At 42.6% G+C, this 27,051-nt stretch overlaps 1 protein-coding gene across 8 annotated transcripts in view; it reads left to right on the top strand.

The window, feature by feature from the left end:
* The window catches only part of gabrr2a (gamma-aminobutyric acid type A receptor subunit rho2a), a 99,505-nt gene that overhangs the window by 19,708 nt on the left and 52,746 nt on the right, over positions 1-27,051 (top strand). For all 8 annotated transcript variants that reach the window (XM_077549995.1, XM_077550849.1, XM_077551664.1 and 5 more), the window contains one exon: positions 10,248-10,315. In XM_077549995.1, the coding sequence (XP_077406121.1) occupies positions 10,248-10,315 (68 nt within the window). The remainder of the gene's footprint in view (positions 1-10,247; positions 10,316-27,051) is intronic.

Raw genomic sequence — 27,051 nt, 5'->3', positions numbered from 1 at the left:
CTGGTGCCTTTTCCAGCTGGCTTTGGATGAGAGGTGGGAAACACCTTTGACTGGTCACCAGTCAATCACAGGACACATATAGAAATGTTCCGTAGAGGCAGATGGAGTACCCAGAGAAAGCCCACACAAGTATGGGTAAAACATGCAAGCACCACAAAGGAAAGCTGAGATTCAAATCCCAAACCTCAGAAATGGCAGATGTGCTAACCAGGAGACCTCCGACGTTTCTCAGGCCACACTGAGCAAGGGTGGGAGCATGCGTGCGATGACCCATGTCTGAATGTAGGTCACTGGTAATAAATAATTTCCCTGTGCAGAATAAACTGTTGCCTGTACTGACCTAAGGGTTGTTCATGACGCCAAGTCCAGCTGAGTCATCTGGTCTCCCTCTGGGGGATGGGCAAGGCAGGAGGTCTTTGCTGACAAACCAGGATGTATGGTGGCCGCAGGTCTTGCAGCACTAGAACAGAGGGGTCATTTCAATGCCTCTGGAAGAGATAGCTAGTGTGTAGTGGTGGCTCCCATTGCAGAGCCGGAAATGTTACACTGTTGTGGAGTCATAATTGGGCCTTTGACCTAATCCTTCTGTTGTAGTGAGTCTTGCAAGGTCATGCTGCTAATTTTGATTTATTTAGGCTTATTTTGCACCTTTACCTTCTGATTTTGTTTCTAACTAGCAATAAAATTGGTATAGTCATCTAAGATGTCTGATCCGAGTTGAGACAATCAAGGACGAATCTGTCGAGGAAGGACGCATCTGTAAGATGAACTTAGTGAGGAGTGTGCAGACATAACTCTGGGATTGATGGATAATGATATGAATCAATGACTATCAGAATCAATGATTAATGATGCATTTTAGTAAGAATCGATGGGGACGGGTTACTAATAAGCCATGGCTTCTATCCGTCAGCCCTTTTTTCGGATGTCAATGTTGCAAATGATGCGATCGATGTAAAAAAAATGTGTCAGAAAGGAAAACATTTATAAAAACAAAACAGATGTCTTGCCCCGCTGCAGCGTCATACACAAGAGGCACCTGTGACTCCTTCCTGTGCCAGTGCTGTGTGATAGGTTTCCCTTGCCCGGCGGTGGATCACTGGGGCCTCCCTCTGGAGCCAGGCCTGGAGGTGGGGCCCGTTGGCGAGTGCCTGGTGGCTGGCTAGGCCTGCCATTCCTATCAAGGGGGTTGGGCTCTTTTCCACTCTGGTGGACACCAGCGATAGGTAAGGGATGCTGTCAAGCTGAAGAAGGAGTCCTAGCAGGCCTCTTTGGCCTGCGGGACTCCGGAGGCAGCTGAGAGGTACCAGCTGGCCAAGCGGAACACAGCTTCGGTCATCGCTGAGGCAAAAACTCAGGCTTAGGAGGAGTTCGGCAACGCCGTGCAAAACGACTTCCGGACGGCTTCGAAGAAATTCTGGGCCGCCAACCGGCATCTCAGGAGAAGAAAGCAGTGCACCATTAACACTGTGTATAGTGGAGCTGGACTGCTCGGGGCATCGTGAGTCGGTGGGGAGAATACTTCAAAGAACTCTTGTATTTCACCGACACGCGCTCCTTTGAGGAAGCAGAGTCTGGGGATTCTGAGGTGAGCAGTCCTATCTCTGGGGTCGAAGTAACTGAAGTGGTTGGAAAGCTCTCGGTGGCAAGGCACCGAGGGTGGATAAGATTCCCCAGGAGTTCCTAAAAGCTGTTGTGGGGCTGTCGTGGCTGACAACATCGTGTGGACATGATGGTTTTCGCTACGTGATTTTGTTACATGCCAGAGGCACGAAGTTGATGTTTTGGCGGGTAGCACACAAGGGTCGGAAGGGTGGGGAAAAGGGGTACACTTTAACAGGTGGACATGACGTTGGGCAGCAACACTTGGACGGGCGAAGCAACGCTACACGAAAAACATACACGACGCTATACCTTAAAATTAAAATTTCACAAAACGAATTGGAGCTAAAGCTCCCGAACGTCAGGCCACTTTCCTGACCTTCCAAACTGACCTAGTTCAACAACGAATGAGTAATGGAATGATGAATGAATTACAAATTATGTTGGAAGTTAACACGAATAAATGGGGTAGATGCTACGGACTTACGACTACCGGTTTCCCTTCTCCAGCACAGCTGATATATCAGCTCATCAGCAAGCTCTGCATAAACCTGGTAACGATCCTGTTGATTGGAATCAGCTGCGTTGCAGCAGGAAAACCTCCAAAACCTGCAGGACTCAGGCCCTCGAGGACCGAGTTTGCCCACCACTGGTTTGTGTCTTGAGTAGTTTTATTGTAGATTATAGCGGATTTATTTCCTGACCAATAAATTGATAATCGCGGTATCGTCATATTGTGAGACAATAGTTATCGCGGTCCTTGTATCGCACATCGTATTGTATCGTGAGGTACCCAGAGGTTCCTATCCCAGGTGGTTCCCCTTTTTAAGAAAGGGGACCGCAGGGTGTGTTCCAACTATAGATCACAGTCCTCAGCCTCCCTGGTAAGTCTATTCAGGGGTGCTGGAGAGGAGGGTCCGTCGGGATGTTGAATCTCAGATTCAGGAGGAGCATTGTGGTTTTCATCCCGTCCGTGGAAAAGTGGACCAGCTCTTCACCCTCGGCACGGTCCTCGAAGATGCATGGGAGTTCTCCCGACCATTCTACATGTGGTTTGTGGACTTAGAGAAGGCGTTTGACTGTGTCCCTTGTGGAGTCCTGTGTGTGTGAAGGAAGGGGGTGCGTGCCCCTGGGCAGTTTTGTCCCTGTATGACTGGTGTCAACATTTGGTCTGAGGTGTCGGATTCTCCGTCATCCGAGAGGAACTCAGAGTTGAGAGGAACTCCTCCACGTTGAGGAGCCAGCTGAGGTGGCATCTGGTTCGGATGCCTCCTGGACGACTCCCTGGAGAAGTGTTCCAGGCAGGTCCCACCGGCAGAAGGCCCCGGTGAAGACCCAGGACACACTGGAGAGACTATGTCTCTCGGCTGGCCTGGAAACACTTTGGGATCCTGCCGCAGTAGCTGGTTGAAGTGGCTGGGGAGAGGGAAGTTTGAGCTGCTAGATGGATAGGTTTGGTACTGGTGGTGACTCCTCCGCCGTTTTTGATCAATACCGAATCGATAAGCAGCATATTAGTTAAGCATCATTGAAATCTTAACGTTACCCATCCCTAGGTTGAACAGTAGAACAGCCACCACTACTTGGACGACGTCTCCAAATTTTAAATGGAAGAATTTTTATTACGATCATAACACTGTTGCGATGCTCAAACTAACACTCATTGGACAAGAGCCTTAGTGTCATCTGCTTTATCCCGGATCACTAATGTGACATGTAATGCAATTTATTCAGGGTTATGAGCTTGTCGCACTGTCGTGACAATGATAACCATGTTCCCCTTCCAGTTAACAACCAAGATAATCAAATATAGGATTTTGATTCAAAGTACAACAGGGCCTTAGCTATTAGCTGCTTTGAATGGTGTTATTAAGGACACTTGAAATGTAACTCTCATGGTGCAAAGCGATGTGGCATGGTCCCACCCCAGCAATGCTGAGCAGATTAAGGTGGCAGTCGTTCCGCCTGTTTACAGTTCAGATTTGCATTGGCACCAATCTGTCACACCATCAGCCTGATGCTACTCTGCAAATTACACTTTGTCATAATAACTAAGAAACAGGTACAAAAATTGAAACAATTCCAAAAGTAGACCTTGTCGTGGAGTGCCTTGAGGCAACTCTTGTTATGATTTGGTGCTTTATAAAATTTACAATTATTGAGCAAATGTTTATTTATTGTGTTTTGTAGTGCTAGAGGGGTAGGCACAGCAATTAAAAGCTTTTGCTTCTGCCTACACCCTTTTGGTTGTATATTTATGTATGGAATTTGTTTTTGTCCATGTTGATTTTTTTTTTTTTAAATGTACCTTGTCAACTAACCGAATACATTTTCATTTACACCCAGACATGAGGTAAGGTGACCTACTGACTAGTGGTGTGCGATACTGCATATTTTGGAATCGATCAGATAGCAAGTGTCACAGATACCAATAAGTTTCAATAAATAATATAGATCTATCATCAAATTCATGCAATTCATGACCGCTAAAGAGGAAGTCTAAATATATTTTTAAGCAGGTAACTTGTAACTGTAACGGATTACATTTTAAAACTAACCCTGCCAACCCTGTTTACGGCGCACACTCTCACAGGTCATTTCTTGTAGATATCCTACTATCCTACAACCATAATGAGTTACACCTTCCAAACAAATCTTCCTCCCACCAATTCACTATTTAAACATCATGCACAACATATACACGGCTAAACTTGTGACTCGGATAAAAAATTCTTTTGCAGTTGATGTCACGCATCATCTTAATTGTATCTATCTATCTATCTATCTATCTATCTATCTATCTATCTATCTATCTATCTATCTATCTATCTATCTATCTATCTATCTATCTATCTATCTATCTATCTATCTATCTATCTAACAATCAAACTGTGAGGTGTAGTTGCTTTCAGCGACAGTTCGAAAACAGCATACAGTATGACCTTCAATCAATCAATCAATCAATAGCCTACATGCTTTTTAATTACACAAGGATTTTTGCTATTTGTAGGCTGCCTGGGTTCTTATTACCCGCAAATAGCAGAGGGCACATTATATAGAATATATATTGTGGTGATATTTTTATTTTGTCTTCATGAGCATACTCAATATTGGAGTAATCCAAAAGTAATCCAGTTACATTGCTTTATATTATGGTACTTGGATTATGTTACTAACTACATTTTTTTGCAGGTAATTTGTAACTGTAATGGATTACATTTTAAAAGTAACCCTCAGGCCATTTATTGTAGACTGCTCTGTAAGATTTATGCATATATGAAGCTTCAAATATAAAGAATCATGCAATTCATGAACGCTAAAGAGGAAGTCAAGTCAAAATTTGACTAAGTCTGTGTGTTAACTGTATTCCATTACAATTACAGGAAAAAACATCTAATCAGATTAAAGGTACATTTATTAAAAATGGGGATTACTTCGAGGATTACAATTTCTACGATGAGATAGAGTGCGAAAGAGGGTGAGAGGGAGAGAGGATGAGAGAGAGGGGGACAGAGTGAGAGCGAGAGAGTGACAGAGTTAGAGAGGGACAGAGCGAGAGTGAGAGAGGGACAGAGCGAGAGCAAGAGAGGGACAGAGTGAAGGCGAGAGAGGGACAAAGGGACACTTGTGTATATTTGAAGCTTCAAATATAAAGAATTGTTTTCCAGACAATTATTATTCATTTCGCCTAACACTGCTGAAAATTCCACAACAATCCCCAAAACGTTACCGTCGCAGTTTTTTGTTGCATTTTTAAAGCATGACTGTTGTTTTGGCAAACTCAATAAGTAACTGGTTGTCTTTGAAGCAGATATATCAATAAAATTCAGCTTCATTGTGATTTACACAATGTTTCAATGTATTTGTACATGTTAGACTTATAGTAGGATTCGAAAGTATATTTGTAGTCAAGTAAATTTTGCAAACAATTATCTGTTTACTTATCGTTATCAACATCGGCACTTTCTAAACTATTGGTTTATCATATTGGGTGAAAATAGCATTATGGTGCATCCCTACTCTTGTATGATGCTTCTTTGGATATTATCCGAGGTGGCATGGCTCAGTAGTAGAGTGGTTGTCTCCCATCTGTGAGGTTGTGGATTCAACCCTTGAACAAGACACTGAACCCCGATTTGCTCCCAGTGGACCTGGCAGTGCCCTGCATGGTAGCAACCGACAAATGGTGTGTGAAAGTGTGCGTGAATGGGTAAATGTGAGGCATTGCAAAAAGCGTTGGGCACCATATGGTGTAGATAAAAGCACTATATAAAAAGCAGTCCATTTACCATTTATGGTACTTTTGTGTGTGTTTATATTTGTGTATTATTGTTTTTATATTGTGTATCTTGTATGTCTGTGTCGATACCTTGAATCTGGAATAAAGCAATTCATAGATGGCACTTATTTGTACGTAGGAGTTCAGTTGAGAACCCAACATGATACATCACAAAATGTGTGCCTTGGAGAACAAAAATGTACTTCTACAGTACCCTTTTTTCCGTCTCTGCATGATATGTGTGGGAATCATAAATTGGTGCCTTGCCAGAATTCTTTCCAAGTATGTCTAATTGTTGTCCAATTACTATCTATTTTTGTCCTAAATAGGGTTTCAACATGACTCTTTTGTACCACAGCCCAAGTTGTTAATGACTGAGGTACAATACAAAGAATGCCTTTCTTAACCTCACAAGCTAGATTGATAATTGTTAATTACTCGAGGAAGTTCTTCACACTATCAATCTGGAACTTCACTCGGTGTCATGTTTGGGTTCTGTTTTTCCTTGTGTGTCTCCCTTGGTCTTGTTAAGTGTAATCCTGCCCTTCCTCGTGTCAACCAGTCAGTGCCCTCAGTCACTTGTGTCTTGCCCCAGGTGTGTTTTGTTGTGTCATTAGCGTGTGTGTATTTAGTCTCCTGTCTCCCCTCTGTCTGTGTCAGTTCATTGTTATTTCCCTCCCGTCATGCTACCAGTTTTTGCCTCGTTATCCTCCCCACGGTTTGTTTTCTCTTGCCATTTGGAGTTCGCTTTTGTTTTGTAGTAATTAAAGTCCTTTTTTGTACATCACCTTCGTCTCCTTGCCCTGCTTCCCTGCGACTGGGTCCTCCACCAAACTTTGCCTTCCTGACAGAAACAAGACACACCTGGGGCAAGACACAAGTGGCTGAGGGCACTGATTTGTTGACACGAGGAAGGGCAGGATTACACTTAACAAGGCCAAGGGAGACACACAAGGAAAAACACAACCACCCAGACATGACACTCGGCAGATCTGTTCGGAAAAGGAGGGACATTCTGTACATTAATTTGAGCTGATTGGATGATACAGCATCTTGTGCACGTTTGTTTTGACCAATCACGGCAACCGATGAAAATGTTATCTTCTATCTTGTATGGGGGGAGCACAAACATCTTTAATTCTTTCACTGCCATTGACGTTTATAGACGTCAAGTAAAAACCTACGGAGCACTGCCAATGACGTCTAAAGACGTCATCCAAATTTTTTTTTTTGAAACGGGTGCGGGCAAGGCTTCCGGAGCTGTGGTGAAAGTTTCCAGCCGGTCTGTTGTGCCTAATGACTATTTTTGGCCCCTAGAGGGCAGCGATGACTCTCTTTTGACAAGATCGGGTGGGCGTCAGTAGAGGCGGAGCTAGAGCGTCGAGCAGGAGATGAGAATGGAAGACAAAGGAAAAATGGCGGCCGGTCGCGAGGAGCTCACGCCCGAGTCGTTTTTTTCAAAGACCAAAAGCATCGCTGAAAGAGCACATTGTTGACGACGATGATCATCATCGATGATGAAGATGAGGGTGGTGACTCCGTGGTTGGGAAGCATTGACGCGGCAGTAGAAGACGTTAGATGGAGCTAAATGGAGGAGGGAACGGGCAATGGCGAGCGTTTGCAAGCAGCTCTACACTTACAAGACGAAAGGCATCGACCAACGCTAAAATAGTACATTGATGACGACGATGATCATCATCGATGATGATGAAGGTGAATCCGAGCTTGACGGCGAAATTGGAATCGCTGACGCGGCGGCTATGACGGTGTCGTAACGCAGAGCGCAACTGAGCACGCACAGGCGGACGTTCGATAGGACGACGGAGAGTGCCCCGAGTCCAATGCATATTCATCGGAGGAAGTGTGTACAGTCTGCTACTTGCTTTTTATTCCCCGGAAAAAAAGGCCGTCAAGAAAGTGTAACGTTTGCACGCAAAACGGACCAATGCGAAAGTGAAAGTAAACTGTTGTGCGAGTCCTGGCGTCTCCTTGCACGCAGGAGAGCGTTACAAAAGGAAAAACTGTATATGAAACATCCACATAATTGTAAGTAGTACCACAGTTGCACACATTTGTAAATAGTTTGCGAAATTGTTTTGTCAAATTGTTACACTGTTGAATGGAAATAAACGTGTTTTGCAATCAGAAAACACTTTTTCATTGTTGGTGAAAGCGTTTTACAGAAGTAAAGCACTATTTAGGTGTTTGTGGCATCATTCATGGACAAAAAGAAGTGTACAATTCACTAGAGTGCATGAAATAACATCGTTTCACAAAAAGCTCTTTTTCTCCGTTTTTTGTTTCAAAACGGAGAATTTCGGTGAAAGTAACCATTTTCTATTGTTGATTACTGAAGAACGGAATAAGGTAGAAACAAACTTTCTGATGAAAGCTGAGAGTCCAATCTTTCATTTGGTAGTATGTGTGTTTCCATAGTCCAAACACAACATTTTCTGTGGACCTTGAAAGATCACTCAAAATGCTTAAATCGGCTGGCAGTGGGGACAACCCGTTTCTGAAAACGTCTGGCAGTGAAAGAGTTAACAGATAAAAATTCACGAAGCGCCTCTCGCTGTTCAAAATTCAACAAGGAAACGGTGAGTAATTCTGCAAGAACAGAATTAATTGCAGCGTCCATTTGTCTGTTCGGTTTGTTTGTTTCCCCCCGCCATTAGCACTTTCTGGTTTCATCCCGCCCTAAACGACGCCTGATTGGTCTTACCTAAAAAAGGTTGGTTGCAAACATATCAGCGGGAGCAGTACAAGATGTATTCTCGTTGTATTTGTGAACAAATACCGCGAGAATTCAGCTTGCTGGCAAGGTCAGGCCTTTCTGGATAAAGTTAATACCATATTTTTTTCCCAGTGCTTGCAAAGATATTTTGCCGTCCTCCCACATTTTCTTTGTAGTTAATTGTTTAATTCTTAAATGAAGGGAGAAAGAGAGGTGTGTCCTCAGCATATGACGGAACTGGCATACAGCATTTTGAGATGGTGAGCACAGTGAGCTAGTGGCTAAAACATCTGCCGTAGTCACAGTTCAGTAGTTCAAGGTTTGATACTCGACCTTCCTAAATTGAGCTTGCATGTTCTCTCTACGCTTACATGGGTTTTGAGTAAGATCATAAAATATTGATGTGAATGTGAGTGCTAATGGTTGTATTTCTATAGAGGTTCTATTTCTGTCCAGCGCAAGTCTAGCACAGCAAGCTGTCAATCTCTGCACAGAGGCAGGTTAGATCTTGTGTTGGTAATTTCGCAGACATGCTTAAGTGTACACATTTAAAAAGAAGTGTTTTGCATTGAAGCAGCTCCTCTCATTCTCTGTAAATGTAAATTAATCGTCCTTGACATGGCGCAAGAAAAAACTGATTTGCAGGTAGAATTGTGCAAAATGTGTTTCTAAGGAACTGCAAGTAGACATCCAGAGGCAGATGATGTAAAGTCCAGGGAGATCACATATCGGAAGTGGGTAGAGGGGAGACCAACTTCATGTGGTTCTCAAAAGGACACCTGTGGTTGGTGCTCGTTTTTTACCCCTGACCCATCAACCTCAGCTTTTTAACTGAAGGCTGGCCTGAAATTGCCATGCAAATGCACAGTGACACAATTGAATGTGGTGCACACTTTATTTCATATTTTCAGTACGCATGCACACCACTAATGTGCAACCCTGCCCATTATCCAAATTGTTACACATCAGACAAGTATTATCAGAAACTTTTGTTTATTACTTCATTTTTTAACACAAGAGTAAGAGACATGATACTAAAAATACATGTAAATTAACAAACACTTTACAGCTCAATAATTGTGTTCACAGCTAACAGACATTGACAAAACATGCCTGTCAAATAGCTTATTAAAACGTTGTAATGTGCCTGACTTAAATCTTGGACCCTCTGTTGCTTTTCTAGTGTGCTATGTTAGTAAACATTGTTCCATGTTTGGTGCCAATATACAGAATGAATGAATGAATTAATTAATTTCTTTTAAGCACAAACATGCACAATTTTTTTAAAATCAGAGTATCTGTCAGTAATAAAAACATGTTTAAGCATCAGCTTGTTTCTGGAAACTTTGGATCTCTTCGCTTTGTGTTCAACCTATCTCAGTCACAACTAATATAGCTAAAACAGCCTTAACTGGTTTGATATCATAAAATTATTGCAAATAATTTGCAATGGCAAATTCACATACATTATGGGTACTGTGATACATTTACAGTTTTCAAGCTTTTGCAGGCCGTATTTCACTGGCAGGCTTTGAGCTGGCGTGTGTGTCTTACTCAACAACTTACAGTAACTTTAAATTACCATTCATAATTTTACATCTGGTGCTTTAATGTGTAATTTTGTTTTTCAGGTCCTGCTATCCCTGTGGGAGTAGATGTTCAGGTGGAGAGCTTGGACAGCATCTCGGAAGTTGACATGGTAGGGTAAACTCTGGGTAGTTGAGGTATTGCGTAAAATTTTCATTTTTACAAGCGGATTTTTATAAAAAAAAATAATAAAGATAACTAGGGATGGGTGAGTAGCGATACCAGATATCGGTATTGGGCCGATACCAAGACACATTTCACGGTATGGGTACTTGCGACGGATATTTGTTTGTACTTAACAATTTAACCCATTAAGGCCGGGAGCGCATGACCGCACTTCTACCGTTAGAGCCGGGAACGCTCCAGCGTGCTTCCCCCTTCAAAGCCGGGAGAGCAGATACGTAATTTTGTTTTGTTTTGACCAATTCTTGGTCTCTTAGACAATGAAATGCAGCAGAATATACACAAGAGGGTGACATGGGCCTCGTGGCATGTCCTGGAATTTTATTTGAGCATTTATGGCAGACGCAGATTTGCGGGAGTTATGAAATAAATAAATAGATAGATAGTCTATCAATAAATAGACGTGATTGACGATGTCGCGGGAGGAATTTAAATCAGTGTAACGAATCGACAGTGACATACAGTTAAGCAATATGTTTGTAGACAATGAGGATGTTGAAAATTTAGACAACTTTGCAACGGAATGGACGCCGACTAATTACCACTTGATCCCCTGAGGTTATTACAACTGCACTCCAGTGTTGAAGGTAAATATACCCGCAGATACGTCAGTTTATTGTTGATTTTTTTTTATATTGACGGTTTATGATAATAAACTTATGTTTGTGTGAACGCCACAGGTGTAAGCTCTGAAATGTTTTTGGAATTATTTTTCTACCTGCTTCAGGAGCTGAGATATCAATTATTTAGTAGGCATTGACAATATTGTTGAATATCCAGGAAAACTTCAGGTTTTTGGGGGTGACTCAAACTCAAACTTTGCAAGCCTATGGTATAGAGCAGGGGTGGGCAAACTTTTTGACTTGCGGGCCACAATGGGTTTGAAATTTTGACAGATGGGCCGGACCAGGAGCATTTGGACCTCATAGCACAGTAAAAACACACAGATAAATGTACAACCCAATTTACTTATAGTGTGCACTTAGGACTGCGTTTTTCAAATGTGCAAAATCCACATATTTAAAACAGCTTTTCCAATAGCTTCATTTTTATTGTTTTAGCTCAACTTTTGCTGTGTTTTTATGCTTTGTAAAGTGACCTTGGGTGTTCTGAAAGGTGCTGTTTTTAAATTAAATGTATTATTATTATTATTATTATTATTATGATTATTATAAAATAGCCCTAATCCAGGTAGTACGTTTGCCTCAATGAATATGCAAGATGCGGCATTTACACACTATTTGACAAAGTGGGAGGAGAAATGTAAATAGATTATAATAGCACATACACTGTGATCTGTCAAACCTGGTGACTGCATCTATTATTAATAGATTTCAATCCAAGGCGTAAAGTTAAAGATTTTTTTTCCATTGGCCCACCCATTTTTAACCCGGGCCCACAGTGCGTGTGACACATGCGGCTGCATGATAGCCGCTGCTGCCTGTCACGCGCTGAGGACAAAGCGCGTACATCGAATCCGTCTCTGACCACTTTTCCATCTCCGTGGGGGACGCATAGTGTTTGTGCAGCAGCTCAAAAAGAAGCCAAAAGCCAACGAGGAAACGCTCATAGAAGTGCTCAATGCACGCCCCGGGGATGTCTTCACCAATATCAACAGTCTCCTGCATGCGCGCTCCTCACCTCACCCATGACAACATGTAGAAAGACTATCTTCAGCTGTCAAAAGGATCAAAACACGCAACAGTGCCACAATGTTGACTGATAGACTGAACTCTTTGTCCCTGCTTTCTTTCAAAAAAGAATTGAGCGATTCTCTGGACTATCAGGACATTATTGCTGTGTTCAACATAAAACCCTGCCGTCTCCTGCTGTAAATGTCCAAATCCAGGAAGAATTGTATTTTATGAATCAGTTATCTTGAGTTAAGCTTACTGCCATTGCCATCAAAACGTTGTTATGAATGTGCCCTGCGTATCTTTCTGTCCCCTTTCTGTGCGTAAAAGAGCTTATCAGTGAGATCCCAACCCAGTGATCATATTTTCCGGGTGTGTAGAAGTTACACAGCAGTGACTCTGGTGTAAAACATAATCTGCACAGGAGTCTGAGGGAAGTGGATCCCAACACCAGTCATCCACTGCTTGTACTGCTGCAGCTGGAGAGCGCGTTCTCCAGCTGCACCCGTCACTCACAGCAGTCCTTTACTTTACGTGAGACCGCGCCAGCGATTTTATTTTCTGCGCCCTCGTAATTAAAGAAGCGAAATAACGCCATAAAAAGTGTGTGTTAAGAGCGGCAACTTAATCGCTGTCCTTGGTACCCGCGGTAAAGCACTATTAGGGACGTGAAGGGAATTTTTTTTTTTGCATATTTTCTCTGGCCCACCCATTTTTCCTCAGGCCCACCCACAATAAAAAAATTTGGCGCCGCGGCTGGTGCCACCTATTGGTGAAACGCGGGCATTGCAGGGACAAAATAAAATTAATAAGATAAGATAACATAAGATCCACTGATTGTCACGCCCATCTAAGTGGGGCGAAATTTGTTCTCCGCATTTGACCCATCCCGTGAGGGAGCGGTGAGCAGCAGCAGCGCCGCGCTAGGGAATCATGTGGTGATCTAACCTCCCAATTCCAACCCTTAATGCTGAGTGTCAAGCAGAGTGGCAATCGGTCCCATTTTTATAGTCTTTGGTATGACCCGGCCGGGAATTGAACCCACGACCTCCCAGTCTCAGGGCGGACACTCTAACCACTCGGTCACTGAGCTGAACAAAAAAAAAATATATATATATAAATAAATAAATAATAATAATAATAAATAAATAAAATAAAATAAAAAATAAAAAAATTCTAGCCTTATTGGATAAGTTCAGCGGGCCGGATTAAAACGCATAACGGGCCGTATTTGGCCCGCGGGCCGGGGTTTGCCCATGTCTGGTATAGAGCATATACCTGAGTCTATAGGAGGAGGAGATAGATTAAATAGACTCTTGCAGAGGGAGTCTTTTTGGATCTACACTTTAAGAGCCACTAAGTTTCCTGGTCTGAATGGTGAACTGGATTTAATTCCCTTTCTTTAAGATCTCTTCTGAAAAAGACATTGTAAATAATTCTATATTATATATTGCTAATCGTATATTGTGTTTAATTTCTTTATAGTTGACTTTTAAAAATATTGGTGATTGTTGCTTGCTGATTGCATGATGAGTACCAGCTGACTGTGTGTCCATCCCACTGTGAAATGTGACTAATTTCTTTATATGAGCAGTTGTATGGAAATCCTTTTCAGCTTGCCCTGACGAAGGTCTACCAAGGCCGAAACGCGTTGGCATTTTTTAATCAACTGGCCAAGTGGCAATAAAGGCCTTTTACTTTGAACACCTTTAAGTGCCTCATTTTTCTCTCTTTTTTTCAAGAATTTCCCTGACTGTATAAACTGGCTCACCATCGATCAGTTGAGGAGGAGGAGGAGGCACCGTCGACAGGCTCAGTGGACTGGAGAAAACTGGCTTGATCAGTAAAACGTGGAATACCAGATGAACTTTGAGAGTCGGTGGGAGCTTGAGCTTGACAGAGACTGGATTGACCACGGACTCGATTTCGAATAGACCGATGAAATGGGGATCCATCTTCCTGGACCCCCATCAGCCAGATGTATATTCCTTGTGGAGAGCCACATTTTCTAACCCAGGTGTTAGTTGGGAGCAGGTAGCCGCCGACAATTAGCGATTTGTTGATTGCGGTCAGCGGTACGTAAAAAGTGCCTCACTGGTCTCTCACCACACCCAATGGGCTCTCCAGAGGTGATGCTGTATCGATAGGATGGCCACTTTCCCTTCCTGCGAGGGAAACAATGGGGGCTGGTATCCATAAGCTGACATGAAGGGGAAGCGGTCTGTGGTAGAGGAGACGAGTGAATTGTGGGCATATTCCACCCAAGGTAGGTGAGTGGACCAAGACGTAGGGTGACTGTGACAGACACAGCGAAGAGCAGCCTCCAAGTCTTGATTGACTTTTTCTGTCCGTCCATTTGTTTGTGGTGATAGCCTGAAGAAAGGTTTACTGTGGCTCCTAAGGCTGCACAACATTTTTCCACACATGGGATATGAACTGGTGGCCTCGGTGCGAGACAATGTCAATGGGGATTCTGTGGATGTGCAGTTTCAAGGGCGGATGGCAGCTTTGGCAGGGCGATGAAATGAGCCATTTTAGAGAAACGATCTACTACAGTCGGTATTACTGTGTGGCCTCGGAAAGCAGGGAGGCTAGTAATAAAGTATTTTTTTTCCTTCTTTTTTTCTGAGAGCTCTGTATTGTTCATTCGGTAATTTTACCAATTCGACATGGCATCATCATTGCTCTCTCTTTTTTTCCTTCTTTTTTTTTGTATGTGCATCTGTGGGTGTGTGTGGGTGTGTGTGTGTGTGTGTGCGTGCGTGTGAGTGTGTACTCATTAATTCACCTAAAACCTATTAAAAATCCCATACCGTTCACCTAAACCGAATACTTCAGAATCCAACTAGATTCATGAGGTTGTCAGGAGACCCGAGCAAGGATCAAAGAAAAGAAAGGAAAGTCAAATCCATCACCCACCAGACATCACCTACTACCCACTGGGTTACCAACCAGAATCTTTCACCAATCCCAGAAACATCTAAATTCCAACAAATTAGGAAAACCTTAAGAGACCAAAGGAAAGACTGAGGAAAGTAAGGAAGGATAGATGAAGCAGAGTGAGATCCACAGTTATCAGCTTCCACCGATTCAACGACCAGAGGAAGAAGCAGATTGTGTTTGAATTTCGTTAGATGCTGGTGTGGTGGATTTGGCATGCATGAAAGCCTCCACAAAAGAGGGGAGCCGTCGACCAGGACAGAGCAAGCACAACCCCCCAGGCCACGGCAGCGCCAGGGCACAACCCCGGGGCCCCGCAGGAGCCACCGGCCGGAGAGCAAACCCAGGAGCGTCCCCCAGCCCAACGTAGCAGAACGGGGCACGGCAGGTCCGCCAGGCACCCCACCGGCCCACAGCACCCTCCCCCCCAGCACCCCAAACCCCAGGGACCCCCCCGTACCCAGGCATCGGTGCCGGACAGCGGAGTGGCGAGGGCTCCTCCATCCACCCCACCTCCAGCCATGTGGTGGTACGGAACACTGGGGGTGGAAGGGGAGATGGGAGCACTGGGAAACGGGTGGCACCCAAAGGCCCCGGTCATCACGCCAGCGTACTTAGTGAAAGCTAACCCTGTTAATGAGTTTGCCAGCTCGCCGACTGGCGAACTCTACCCCTACACCGTAGATGTGACCCCACCCAGTGTATATACAAGTGTGTGTGTGGTGCATTAAAATTGGAATCAGGTGAGATGGAGCGGAGGGAAATGATATCCCCCCGCTCCGATCCACCTGCCTCCCAGACGTGTCAGTGAGTATATGTGGTGCATTAAAAAAAAATAGCGGGGGCGTGGTGGCGCGGCAGGGATACAGATCGGGGGCCGCAGCACTACTTAATACTGCGGTCTGCCCCAACCGATGGCTCCCCACCCTGACACCCCCAGTTGTGGGTTGCATTAAAATTGGAGTGTGTGTTATGTGCCCTATGCGTCTATTAACAAAGTGTATTCTGCAAAACTAGTGCAGTGAGTTAAGAGGAGCGACCAGCAGGGTCTTTCCCAACCGGGCGGGGGCAGGAGGCGCACCCGCCCACCAAACCACCCCCCCATCGATAGGGCTCGCCCTCCGGATACTGGGGCCCACCCGAGGTGCCAGGAGGCTCACCAGAGCGGGGCAGGCACAACACCCGCCCACTCGGCCCCCGGAGCCCCGAGACCCGGGCCATGGATGGAGCCCCCGGCCCAGGGGAGGGGGAGGAAAGCGGACAGGGAAGGGGGACAGGATGGGGGAGGGGACGACAAGAAGGGCAAGGAGCAGCAGAGATGGGGGGAGGAGGAGGAAGGGTGACGAGGGTCGTTAGACAGGGAGGTGGAGGACAGGCGGGGAGAGGCGAGGCGGCAAGGGGGAGAAAGGGGGAGGGGAGCGGAAGCAACAGGGCACCCTGGAGGCCCACCTGCCCCGAACCGCGTCGCCGGGCCTGGAGTGACGGACCGCGCCGGAGCAGCGCCGCCCCGGACACCAGGGAGAGCAACGCAACGCAGCACCCCCAAAAGACCCAGGGAACAGCAGAGACGCAGCTGCCACCCAGCAGCCCACAGAGGGACAGAGCCGCCTACGCTTAGCCAGGGGGGACAGCACCTATGGAGTTAACCCACTGGCATGCAGTGATTCCGAGTATTAACCCTTAGTGCCCATTGGAAGTGAATCTTGAGGAGTTGGTGACTGTAAGGTGTCATTTGATGTAGTCTGCATGATCCTGCTGGCAGCAACTGGGTTCCTGAATACAAAAACTCAACCATTAGCTACAAATTGCCAAATACAGTAACAGCAATGTAAGTTATCGCGATGTGGTGGCTCTCGCTAACAGGCAGAATTAAGTAACCAGATTTAGATGAAAAGATTCTATATATGTAGACCATGTTTCTATAAATTTTGATATTTGGTTTTTATCAGAGGCAGATATTTTTTTCCATTAAAATGTGATTTATGAGGAGGTTAGACCATTGGTCGATATTCAGAGTTTGTTTATTTTTCCAGTTAAGAATTGTTTTTTTCGCGATAGTTTTTGTGGTAAGTCACTTGTTGTTAGGTCACTTAGCAAACACAAGTTTGGAGATAAAGGTATCCTACAGTCCAAGATAGCGGATAGTTTTCTAAGACTTTGGTCCAGAAATACATAACTGGAGTGTATAACGATAAAGCATGAAAATAAGTGTCTGTAGTGTTTTGTAAATACTGGAGACAAATGTCGGAGTCTGAGAGTCCCATTTTCTTCATCATATATTGAGTAAGTATGTTCTATGAATAATTTTGTATTGGATAAGTTGTAAATTTGTGTGTTTTGTCATTTTAAATACGTTTTCACAAACTTGAATCCATAAGTCAGATTCCGGAGCTATAGACAAGTCTGTCTCCCATTTTGAGATGGGTAAAGACATTTTATCAGTATATGAAAGTAACTTATATATTTTTGAGAGGTTTTTAGTTGTTGGAGAAAGCTTGGTAATATCTTTAGCTAAAACAGGTGGCTGGAGCGTCCCCCGAAGTGTTGGAATTTGTTTCTTTATCATACTTATAACTTGCAGATAATGTAAAAAATGTCCGTTTTTTATTTTGTATTTTTGGAGCAAGGATGTATATGATATCAACATATTATCTGAGAAAAGATGGTGGAAATGTGTAATTCCTTTCTGCTCCCACAAACCTGAATAAAACGATTGGTTATTAAGTTGAAAGTTGGGGTTATGCCATTTGGGAGAAAGCCAGCATGGCTCCAATTGGGCTTTTGTAATTTCTGGTGCCTTCCACCAGGCAGTCAGGGTGGCAGATATCATTGGGTTTTTAAAACAATTGTGTCGCTTAATCAATGTTGTAATAAAGAGTAAATCTAAAAGTCCGAGGTTGTTGCAATCCTTTTGTTCTAGTTCCAGCCAACAGTTAGTATCTCTGTTGGGTTGTGCCCATAGAATAATATATTGTAGCTGGTTAGCTATATAGTAGTGCATAAAATTTGGTGCCTCTACACCTCCTTTGGATTTACTTTTCTGAAGAGTAGATAGACTAATCTTTGCTTTTTTTTTTATTCCAGTAAAATTTTGTTTGCTCAGTTAGACGTAGGTTTAAATGGAATCATTGAGAAAAAATAATTTATTCGGGGTAAAACTTTCATTTTAATGGTGGCTATTGGAGAAATGGGAAGATCGCTCCAAGTCACGATAAATGCTATCCAGAAGTAAAGTAAAGTTTAAATGAATTAAATCAGTTAATTTAGGTGAGATTTTTATGCCTAAGTATTTTAAATTACCTATAGGAAATGAGTAGTGTGGGTCCTGGCTTGCAGGGTTCCATGAATTTTCTGTAATAGGTAGTAGTGTTGATTTTGTCCAGTTAATAGAATAATCAGATAAATGTGAGAATTTAGTTATTAAGTTAAATACTTCCCCTAACGAAATAACAGGTTTTTCTAAATAAAGTAAAATATCATCGGCGTATAGATTAATTTTGTGTTCTGTTACCTGAAGATATTATTTAATTACTATATTAAGTGTAATCTTTGTGTGTTCAAAAATAATTGAAAAATGAGATCTGATGAAAAAGCCTTCTTTATAAAGAATTTATTTTAAGAGCTCTTAAAAGACACAAGAGTAAATACTTACATTCCAAAGGTGATGTTAAGCCTCGAGTGTGTCAATATGAAAACACACAGTCGTTTTATAGATGAAAAAAGCATACTCCTCCTCTGAGGCTGGACAAAGGGTTAGTAATTATAATAGACAGACAAGTGATTTACTGACATGCTTACTCCATTTCCCCGTCCAAAGCCGGAAATATATGATTAGACAGGTAATGCCATGCGACCTAGACTCCCTCAGACCCACAGTGTTATCTTCCATGAGAACTTGAGAACTTGCCTCCCATGTACATTCCTATCTCACCAGCTGGAAGGGAGTGAAAATTATTATTCATTACAATACAGTTAATATGCCCAATATATTTCACACAAACATTATCACAGTTATATGGCATCTATATACTATAAGTAAATTCATAAACAGTAAAAATATGCATAGAAAATGTTAAATGTCTTCAGTCCCTCAATGAACAAATATATTTGTTCAAAATAAGACATTAAATCCCTTAGAAATAGTCTAGAGAAAAATTCCAGCCGGATCTTCATCTGATGTCGCCACCGCGGTCATAGCTTTAGAAGTTACAGATTCTACCATCATATAAGACGACTTGTTTTGTACATCTTGCTTTTCAATGGCTGTGGCAATAAGCCGCGTGCACAACGATCTCAAACAAGGAATACAGCAACAACCGCAAGTTGTCAAAAAAGCTGAAACCAAATTTTTATATCTTCCAAAAGCATCCATCCAGTTATCCCAAATTGACGTATCGATACCGGACTGCTCTTTCATTTTTATTAAGTGTTCGGAGTCCCTCAATGGCATTGGTTAAACTTCCATCCGGTGCAGTGTTATTAGGAATAAAAGTACAACATTGTTCTCCGAACATTGAACAAACACCACCCCTTTCTGCAAGTAACATATCAAGGGCTATACGATTCTGAAAAGCCATTAAAGATGTAGCTGACAACTGGCCGTGTACTGCTTCGAAACCTGATTGAGTCCAATTTCCTCGTCTTTGAACATTGTAATGTACATAATTAACTCTTTCACTGCCAGACGTTTTCAGAAACGGGTTGTCCCCACTGCCAGCCGATTTAAGCATTTTGACTGATCTTTCAAGGTCCACAGAAAATGTTGTGTTTGGACTATGGAAACACACATACTACCAAATGAAAGATTGAACTCTCATCTTTCATCAGAAAAAAAAGTTTGTTTCTACCTTATTCCGTTCTTCAGTAATCAACAATAGAAAATGGTTACTTTCACCGAAATTCTCTCTTTTGAAACAAAAAACGGAGAAAAAGAGCTTTTTGTGAAACGATGTTATTTCATGCACTCTAGTGAATTGTACACTTCTTTTTGTCCATGAATGATGCCACGAACACCTAAATAGTGCTTTACTTCTGTAAAACGCTTTCACCAACAATGAAAAAGTGTTTTTTGATTGCAAAATACGTTTATTTCCATTCAACAGTGTAACAATTTGACAAAACAATTTCGCAAACTATTTACAAATGTGTGCAACTGTGGTACTACTTACAATTATGTGGATGTTTCAAATACAGTTTTTCCTTTTGTAACGCTCTCCTGCGTGCAAGGAGACGCCAGGACTCGCACAACAGTTTACTTTCACTTTCACATTGGTCCGTTTTGCGTGCAAACGTTACACTTTCTTGACGGCCTTTTTTTCCGGGGAATAAAAAGCAAGTAGCAGACTGTACACACTTCCTCCGATGAATATGCATTGGACTCGGGGCACTCTCCGTCGTCCGATCGAACGTCCGCATGTGCGTGCTCGGTTGCGTTCCGCGTTACGACACCGTCATAGCCGCCGCATCAGCGGTTCCAATTTCGCCGTCAAGCTCGGATTCACCTTCATCATCATCGAGGATGATCACCGTCGTCATCAATGTACTATTTTAGCGTTGGTCGATGCCTTTCGTCTTGTAAGTGTAGAGCTGCTTGCAAACGCTCGCCATTGCCCGTTCCCTCCTCCATCTAGCTCCATCTAACGTCTTCTACTGCCGCGTCAATGCTTTCCAACCACGGAGTCACCATCATCTTCATCATCGATGATGATCATGTCATCAACAATGTGCTTTTTTAGCGATGCTTTTGGTCTTTGAAAAAAACGGCTCTGGCGTTAGCTCCTCGCGACCGGCCGCCATTTTTCCTTTGTTTTCCATTCTGATCTCCTGCTCAACGCTCTAGCTCCGCCTCTACTGACGCCCACCCGATCTTGTCAAAAGAGAGTCATCGCTGCCCTCTAGGGGCCAAAAATAGTCATTAGGCTCAAAAAACCTGCTTAAAACTTACAGGAGAGCTCCGCAAGCCTTCCCAGCACCCGTTTCAAAAAAAAATAAAAAATCATTGGATGACGTCTTTTGACGTCATTGGCAGTGAAGCGTAGGTTTTTACTTGACGTCTTTAAACGTCAGTGGCAGTGAAAGAGTTAATCCTATCTACATTTTTGTTAATGGTACACCACCAGCAAATCAAAGATTCAAAACCTGAAGCCACCGCAATCTTACACTCATCTGGGACCCCGCGTGGGACTCCAATCGCATCTATGTATGTGGGAACATTTTGATCCTGCCAAGTGGATCTTTTGGCCCTCTGAAAAGAATGAGAAAAAATTGGTTGCCAAGTATTAACAATTTGCAGAAGGTTATCAACCGATGTAGGGAAAATATCTACTGGCAGAAGGAGGGTGATGAGAGCACAATATCCCTTCATATTCAGAGGTAACTTATCAAATATTCAGCTATCTCCACACCACCACCAGATGTCAGCTCTGGATTGAGGCTGGAATTTACGACCCACATCTGTTGCCGAAATGCAGTGAGTGGTGTGGTTCAGTTTCCCCAATTGTTTCCCAGTACCTGACATTTTAATACATGAAAAATCACCATCCGCCACTTTATTTGAAAAAATAGGTTTAGTAATTTACCAATCAACCAGTGGATAAACTTTATCCCATTTAGAGCATTTATCATTGGGGACAGTTTTATTCATCAGTTCCATTACACATTTATCCTCTATTTTAGCAGGAATTACCCTCAATAAAGGTCTTGGGCCCACACATACGACGCAATCTTCTCCAGAAGCCTGTGCTGCTGCATTTGTTAACAGTAGCCAATTATTACTGCCACCAGACAGGCCCGTTGTTACCCGAAACCATTCACTTACTCCATCAATTTGGAAACTAAAAGCTTCCACCCCAGACTCCATTGTGTATTTAGTCATTTTAGGTTGTTCTGTCTTACTCATAGTTTTATCAATGCAAATTAAAATTGGAAAATAGGGATCAGTTCCAGAGAACCATGCCCACAGCATTAGGCCATAACAAAAGGTGTTATTTATGGTTACATTAGGTGGCCGGATATTACCTTCAGGAAGAACAAAAGTTAATTCGAATTGATGTCCCATTCTTCTCAATGTTACTCTCTTGCTAAAGAAAACTGCCTCCCCACTGGAACCTGACGGCCAGTATCGGCCACTTTGGGTGGTAATGAAGGTGCTCCAGTCCAGTCGTAAAACACTACCTGTCAAATACCACCAGTACTTGAGCCAAAGGCCCCCCTTCGTCGGCCCCCCACTACTAAATCCCTTCAAAGATTTAATGGGGAGTTTGACAGATGTGTTTGTGTTAGGAGCAACGGTCAGGACAATTGAGTTATTATACGCCCAAGTCATTATCCACGGGATTTGGGTGGAAATAACATTTATTTTATCACGGTGTGTTGTATTCAAACTCACGTCAAGGGGTTTCATGAAAAACTAAAATGGCACAACAATTAACAAGAGAAAAATCGTCACAATGCAGCAATTAGTAGCAGAGTTCTTCATCGAAGCCATCTTGAGAAGAAGTTCTTTTGTTCGAAGGAGAAGGATGTTTGTCAGTCGTTGGTTGATTTTTTTTTTTTTTTAGAGGCGTTGTCAGCCTTTTTCCGAACCCTGGCTCACTGCCAGAGATCGCAGGAAAGGTCACGGGACTTCATTCCCAGTGTGACTCTATCCTTGTGGATTGATGAAAAGGGGCATGTGACTCAAATCACCATTGAGTGATTTCTCCCTTTCAAACAGCAGATTGACACTTGGTCAGCTTTGCCCATGGAAAAGGCACTACAATGAATCTCCTCTCAGGACCTCCTCCGCGTGCAGCTTCCCTCCTTGGACAGCTTGTCAGGTAGACACTGGAAACGGCGTGTTTTGGATCCGTCAGATGGCTCCAACTGGTGTGGGCGTAGATCATCAGATGGTTGCCCTTGGTGGCAGCGTTGAACCAGAAACAGCCGGCCTAGTAGATGAGAGATGATACCTAGTATCCCCTTTTCGATACAAGCGCACCGCACAGGATCCTTGACCTTAAATGGACCTAGCCAACGAGGACAAGACCATTTCCGTTTAGTTACTTTCAACCACACATATTCACAATCATTTATTTTTGAAGGAACTTCTGGTTGGTTATCTGTTAGCTTAGAGAATGTAGACACTATCTCTTAAATTACTGGGGGCCTCTCAAGGAGTGACTCCCCCAGCGGAACATTGGGGGCGGGAAACAGCCTGTTTTTATGACCCTCAAAAGGAGTCCAGCCTTTTCATATCTTATGAAGTTTTTGTTTTTTCAAATGGGTTTTGTCTAATCCAATATTCCTAAGAAGCCCTTATAATAGTAGATAAAGATTAATCAAATATTTTACCATGATATTTACTGTTGTAGATTTAGCATAAATGTACTTTTTATCATACATCAAATTTCTGTATTTTTTACGCTGTTTTTTATTATAGCAGTGTAAATCATTTAAAAACAACATCATCTTAACCCAAAACTGCTCATGTCCGGCCGGGCCATAAACAGTCTGAGAAGAGATTTATATATATTTATACTTTTAATAAACACTGCAGTCCTGCAGTTCATTTTTACAACTTGTCTTATAAAATAATGTCCACCAGGTGTCCCAATGTTCCTTCCACACCTAAATGGCAAATTCCATGGGCTCTAGAAATTATACTTTTCAATTGTTTCTGAAATTGAATATACTTACCTTATTTTCACCATGAGTTGTCTTCGCCAGCACTTACTTTTCCTCCCATGGTCAAAATCCGAACACCTCAATTCTCCATCTGTGAATTAATTCACTCACATACTATAGAAGTATCACCTCATTCAGACTAACTTATAGTCCTATATTGATTTAATTCAACATGAACTGTTTGTGTGCATACCTTCCTTCGTGACACACACAGACAGACCAGTAACTGACTCCCTCACCTGATAAAGATCAATTTTGATCATTTCAGACCTGAATGTGAAAACTGCAGCCGCTTACAAATTGCTGCTTCAAAAAGGGAAAAAACTGACACCTTGTGTCCTGTTGATAATAAAAAACAAATTGGGGCAATTTGGCCAACACCAAGACTACAGGAGCAGATCCTGCTTAGTCTTGCAAGAACAATTCCTAAAAACAAAACCCTTGGAGGCGCAAATTTGAATTCTGTCCAGGCAACACAGGGTGAGGAAAAAATAAACTAACTATAAAATAAGATAAAAGATCAGAATATCTACTTCAAATAAACCAAAGAGTAATCTTAAAATGCTAATTATCCTCCCCTCTTCTACAGAGTAGCGGGGCTTGTAAAACACAGTAGGCAACTTTGCAGATCATAACCCAATTAAAAATCAGTGCTGCGACCTAAATCAAAAATTAAAAAATTTTAACCAGCAATTTTGCCGTACGTGTTCGTCATCTGAGTCCAATCTAGAAGCTAAAAATTTTAAAGGAAAATGGGCAAAAAATTAGAAGACCAAATTCAACAAGCATCAAACAACGGAAAATATAGTATTAAAGATTAGAATAAATTTTATACTACCCTAATTCACATAAGCCGTTCTCAATTTCCGAAACTGCGTTGCTATAGATCACATCTCCTTTTCCGACACAGTACAGAGTGCAAACTGTACCCAAACAGACCAAAATATGACTCAAAGGGTCAATCTCAGATGACTCGAACTTTGAGTCCACAACTGGAGTTCGTATTCCTTCCTGTCCTTGTTGATAGCAGTTTATGCAGGGCAAAGTTCAAAGCAGGCCTTAGCTGTCACTGGAGACCCCTGACAGTTTCATCAGGACGGCTGTGATGAGAGTTTGAGATGTCTGCTCAAAGAGTTGATGGACATTTTGCTCAGATAAATCATAAGAGTCATTGAACAGTCTCATGGCGAGCGGATTTGCAGTATACCATCCTTTTCGCAGTCTGTGTGATCACTTCCCCCCCCGAAAGTGACCATTGTTCAGTTCGCCGTCCACTCTGTGCCCAACAGACAGGTTATTCCAGCACGTTGGAGACACCCAAGAACAACACCTCTCGTCAAAGATTGAACCTGCCTTAAACACTTATACACTCGGAACAGACAGAGGGAGATGAGATCATAGCAAGAGATTTATATGCTTGTTATAATTTAAAAAATAATAATTTTCTCAAAAAATATGTATTTTGTAGTTTCATCTAAATGTGTTCTACATTATAGCAAGTAGTATTACTATATTTACGCATATGTCTACCATAGACTCCTTCTTCATTATATGTTACCTCAAATTATGCTTAAAATGTGACAACTCCCAGTCGGCGCCCTCATGGGAAGTTCTCAAGTGTCAGGACTGACACACAAAATGGCCGACTTCAAATTCTGGAAAGGGACTCAGAGACAGAACAAAGGTTAAATCATTTTCACACCTACGAATGAGTCATGAGAGATGTAAGGGGAAAAAATCAAAAATAAAAAGTCTTTTTTTTTTTCATTAAAATTTGGTTTTATTACCCATTCAACTATAAAAAACACAGACCTGATTTTTTTTAAAAATAATATGGATAGTGGCCTGTAGTTATCATCAAGACCTCTTTATCTTTCCGCATTCTTCTCTTACCTAGAAAAGAGAAAAACTCCCATTACAGGACACATTGCCCTCTGACTCCTATTTTCCACACAAATCCCCCTCCTCTCTTCCAAGACACAGGGAAGGAGCAGAAAAAGGGGGAGGGAAGATCACATTCAAAACCTATTTTTTCCTACATTCCTATACGAAAAACAAACGCCATTATCACACCAGTCTTTTCTACTCAAAAACATCACCAAACATACAGTTATGGGTATTAAAGAAAAACAAATGAAATATCCACCCACACATTTCTTATTCACAATTACAGATTCAGTTAACTTCCAAACCACCCGGATAGCCCCCACTTTCCTTATCTAGGTCTCATTCAATTACTCAACAATTCTCTCAACTTTTTCAAACTTTTGGGGCACATACGCACACACATACCAACTAGAAAAATTCCCATTATAATCACACAATTGACCCTAGTCATTTTATAACAAAAAACATTACCTCCTAATCACACAAGTCACACATGCTCCAAACATTTCACCAACTGGGCCCAACAAACACTCACACACAACACAAACTCCTCAACTTAATTCAGTGGCGTCTCACTTGTTAAACCAATTCAAAAAGCCATAATTCTCACCGCAACGTTGCTCATTTCTCCTCCAAAAAATAAAATAACCACAGACGAACACAAACATCTCCGAAGTGCACGGACTCACTGTAAAATACACCGTTACTTCGTCGAATAATAACATCACCACGTACGTATAGCTCAAATGTCGACTTATTCGCGCACAATCCATCGCAACGTTACGGCCGCGACACAGACACGTCGCGCACATTGTAAGACAAACAACGAAAAACCGCGTGGCCACAACACACCATGGAGCTTAACAAATAAACGCGTACACTCACCAATTCATTTCTAAACCAAGAGCTCTCGCTTGGTTCAAATTTTCCCCGCGGGTCATCTTTTACAGCCAACACTTCATCCAATTTATGTTCCAATTTCTAAACAGATGCGGCTGCCCACAGCTAACTCATCCTCAGCCTTAAAAACAGATTCGCGCGGTAGCGTCTTACCAAAAACTCATCTCCTGTGCATGGCAACTCGTATGCTGGAAGAGCCGCTAGCTTAGCATCAGCAAAATCACTTAACACCGCCATCCACGCAACTTTCACAGAGCTACCCAACGCTAACATTCTAGCACAAACCAACATTTGGTCCACGACCCCACACCGTCTAACTTTTCTTCCATTCGAAGAAACTTTAGATGAGTTTTTCACGGAGGTAATCAGCGTCTGGCGCTGTTTACACAATCAAATTCCACGAACACACCACATTTTTCAACGGTGAGAACCAACCACTATCACAATTAGTGCACATTCAAACATTTAAAAGAGTTTCATACTTACGTTGACGCCGTGGTGGAAATGCGTCCAGCATCATGAACTCACTGTTTGCTTAGCGACCAATTCTGACTCTCGACCGGAAGTATATGCAAATCAAACCATTCTGAGTCTCGGTCAAATATGTCGTCCATTATATGTAGTAATTTAGTCGTTTATA

Source organism: Vanacampus margaritifer, chromosome 1 (assembly GCF_051991255.1).
Source record: "Vanacampus margaritifer isolate UIUO_Vmar chromosome 1, RoL_Vmar_1.0, whole genome shotgun sequence".
Classification (NCBI taxonomy): domain Eukaryota; kingdom Metazoa; phylum Chordata; class Actinopteri; order Syngnathiformes; family Syngnathidae; genus Vanacampus; species Vanacampus margaritifer.
Note: the sequence above shows the minus strand (reverse complement) of the source record. Positions and strands in the feature narration are given on the sequence as shown.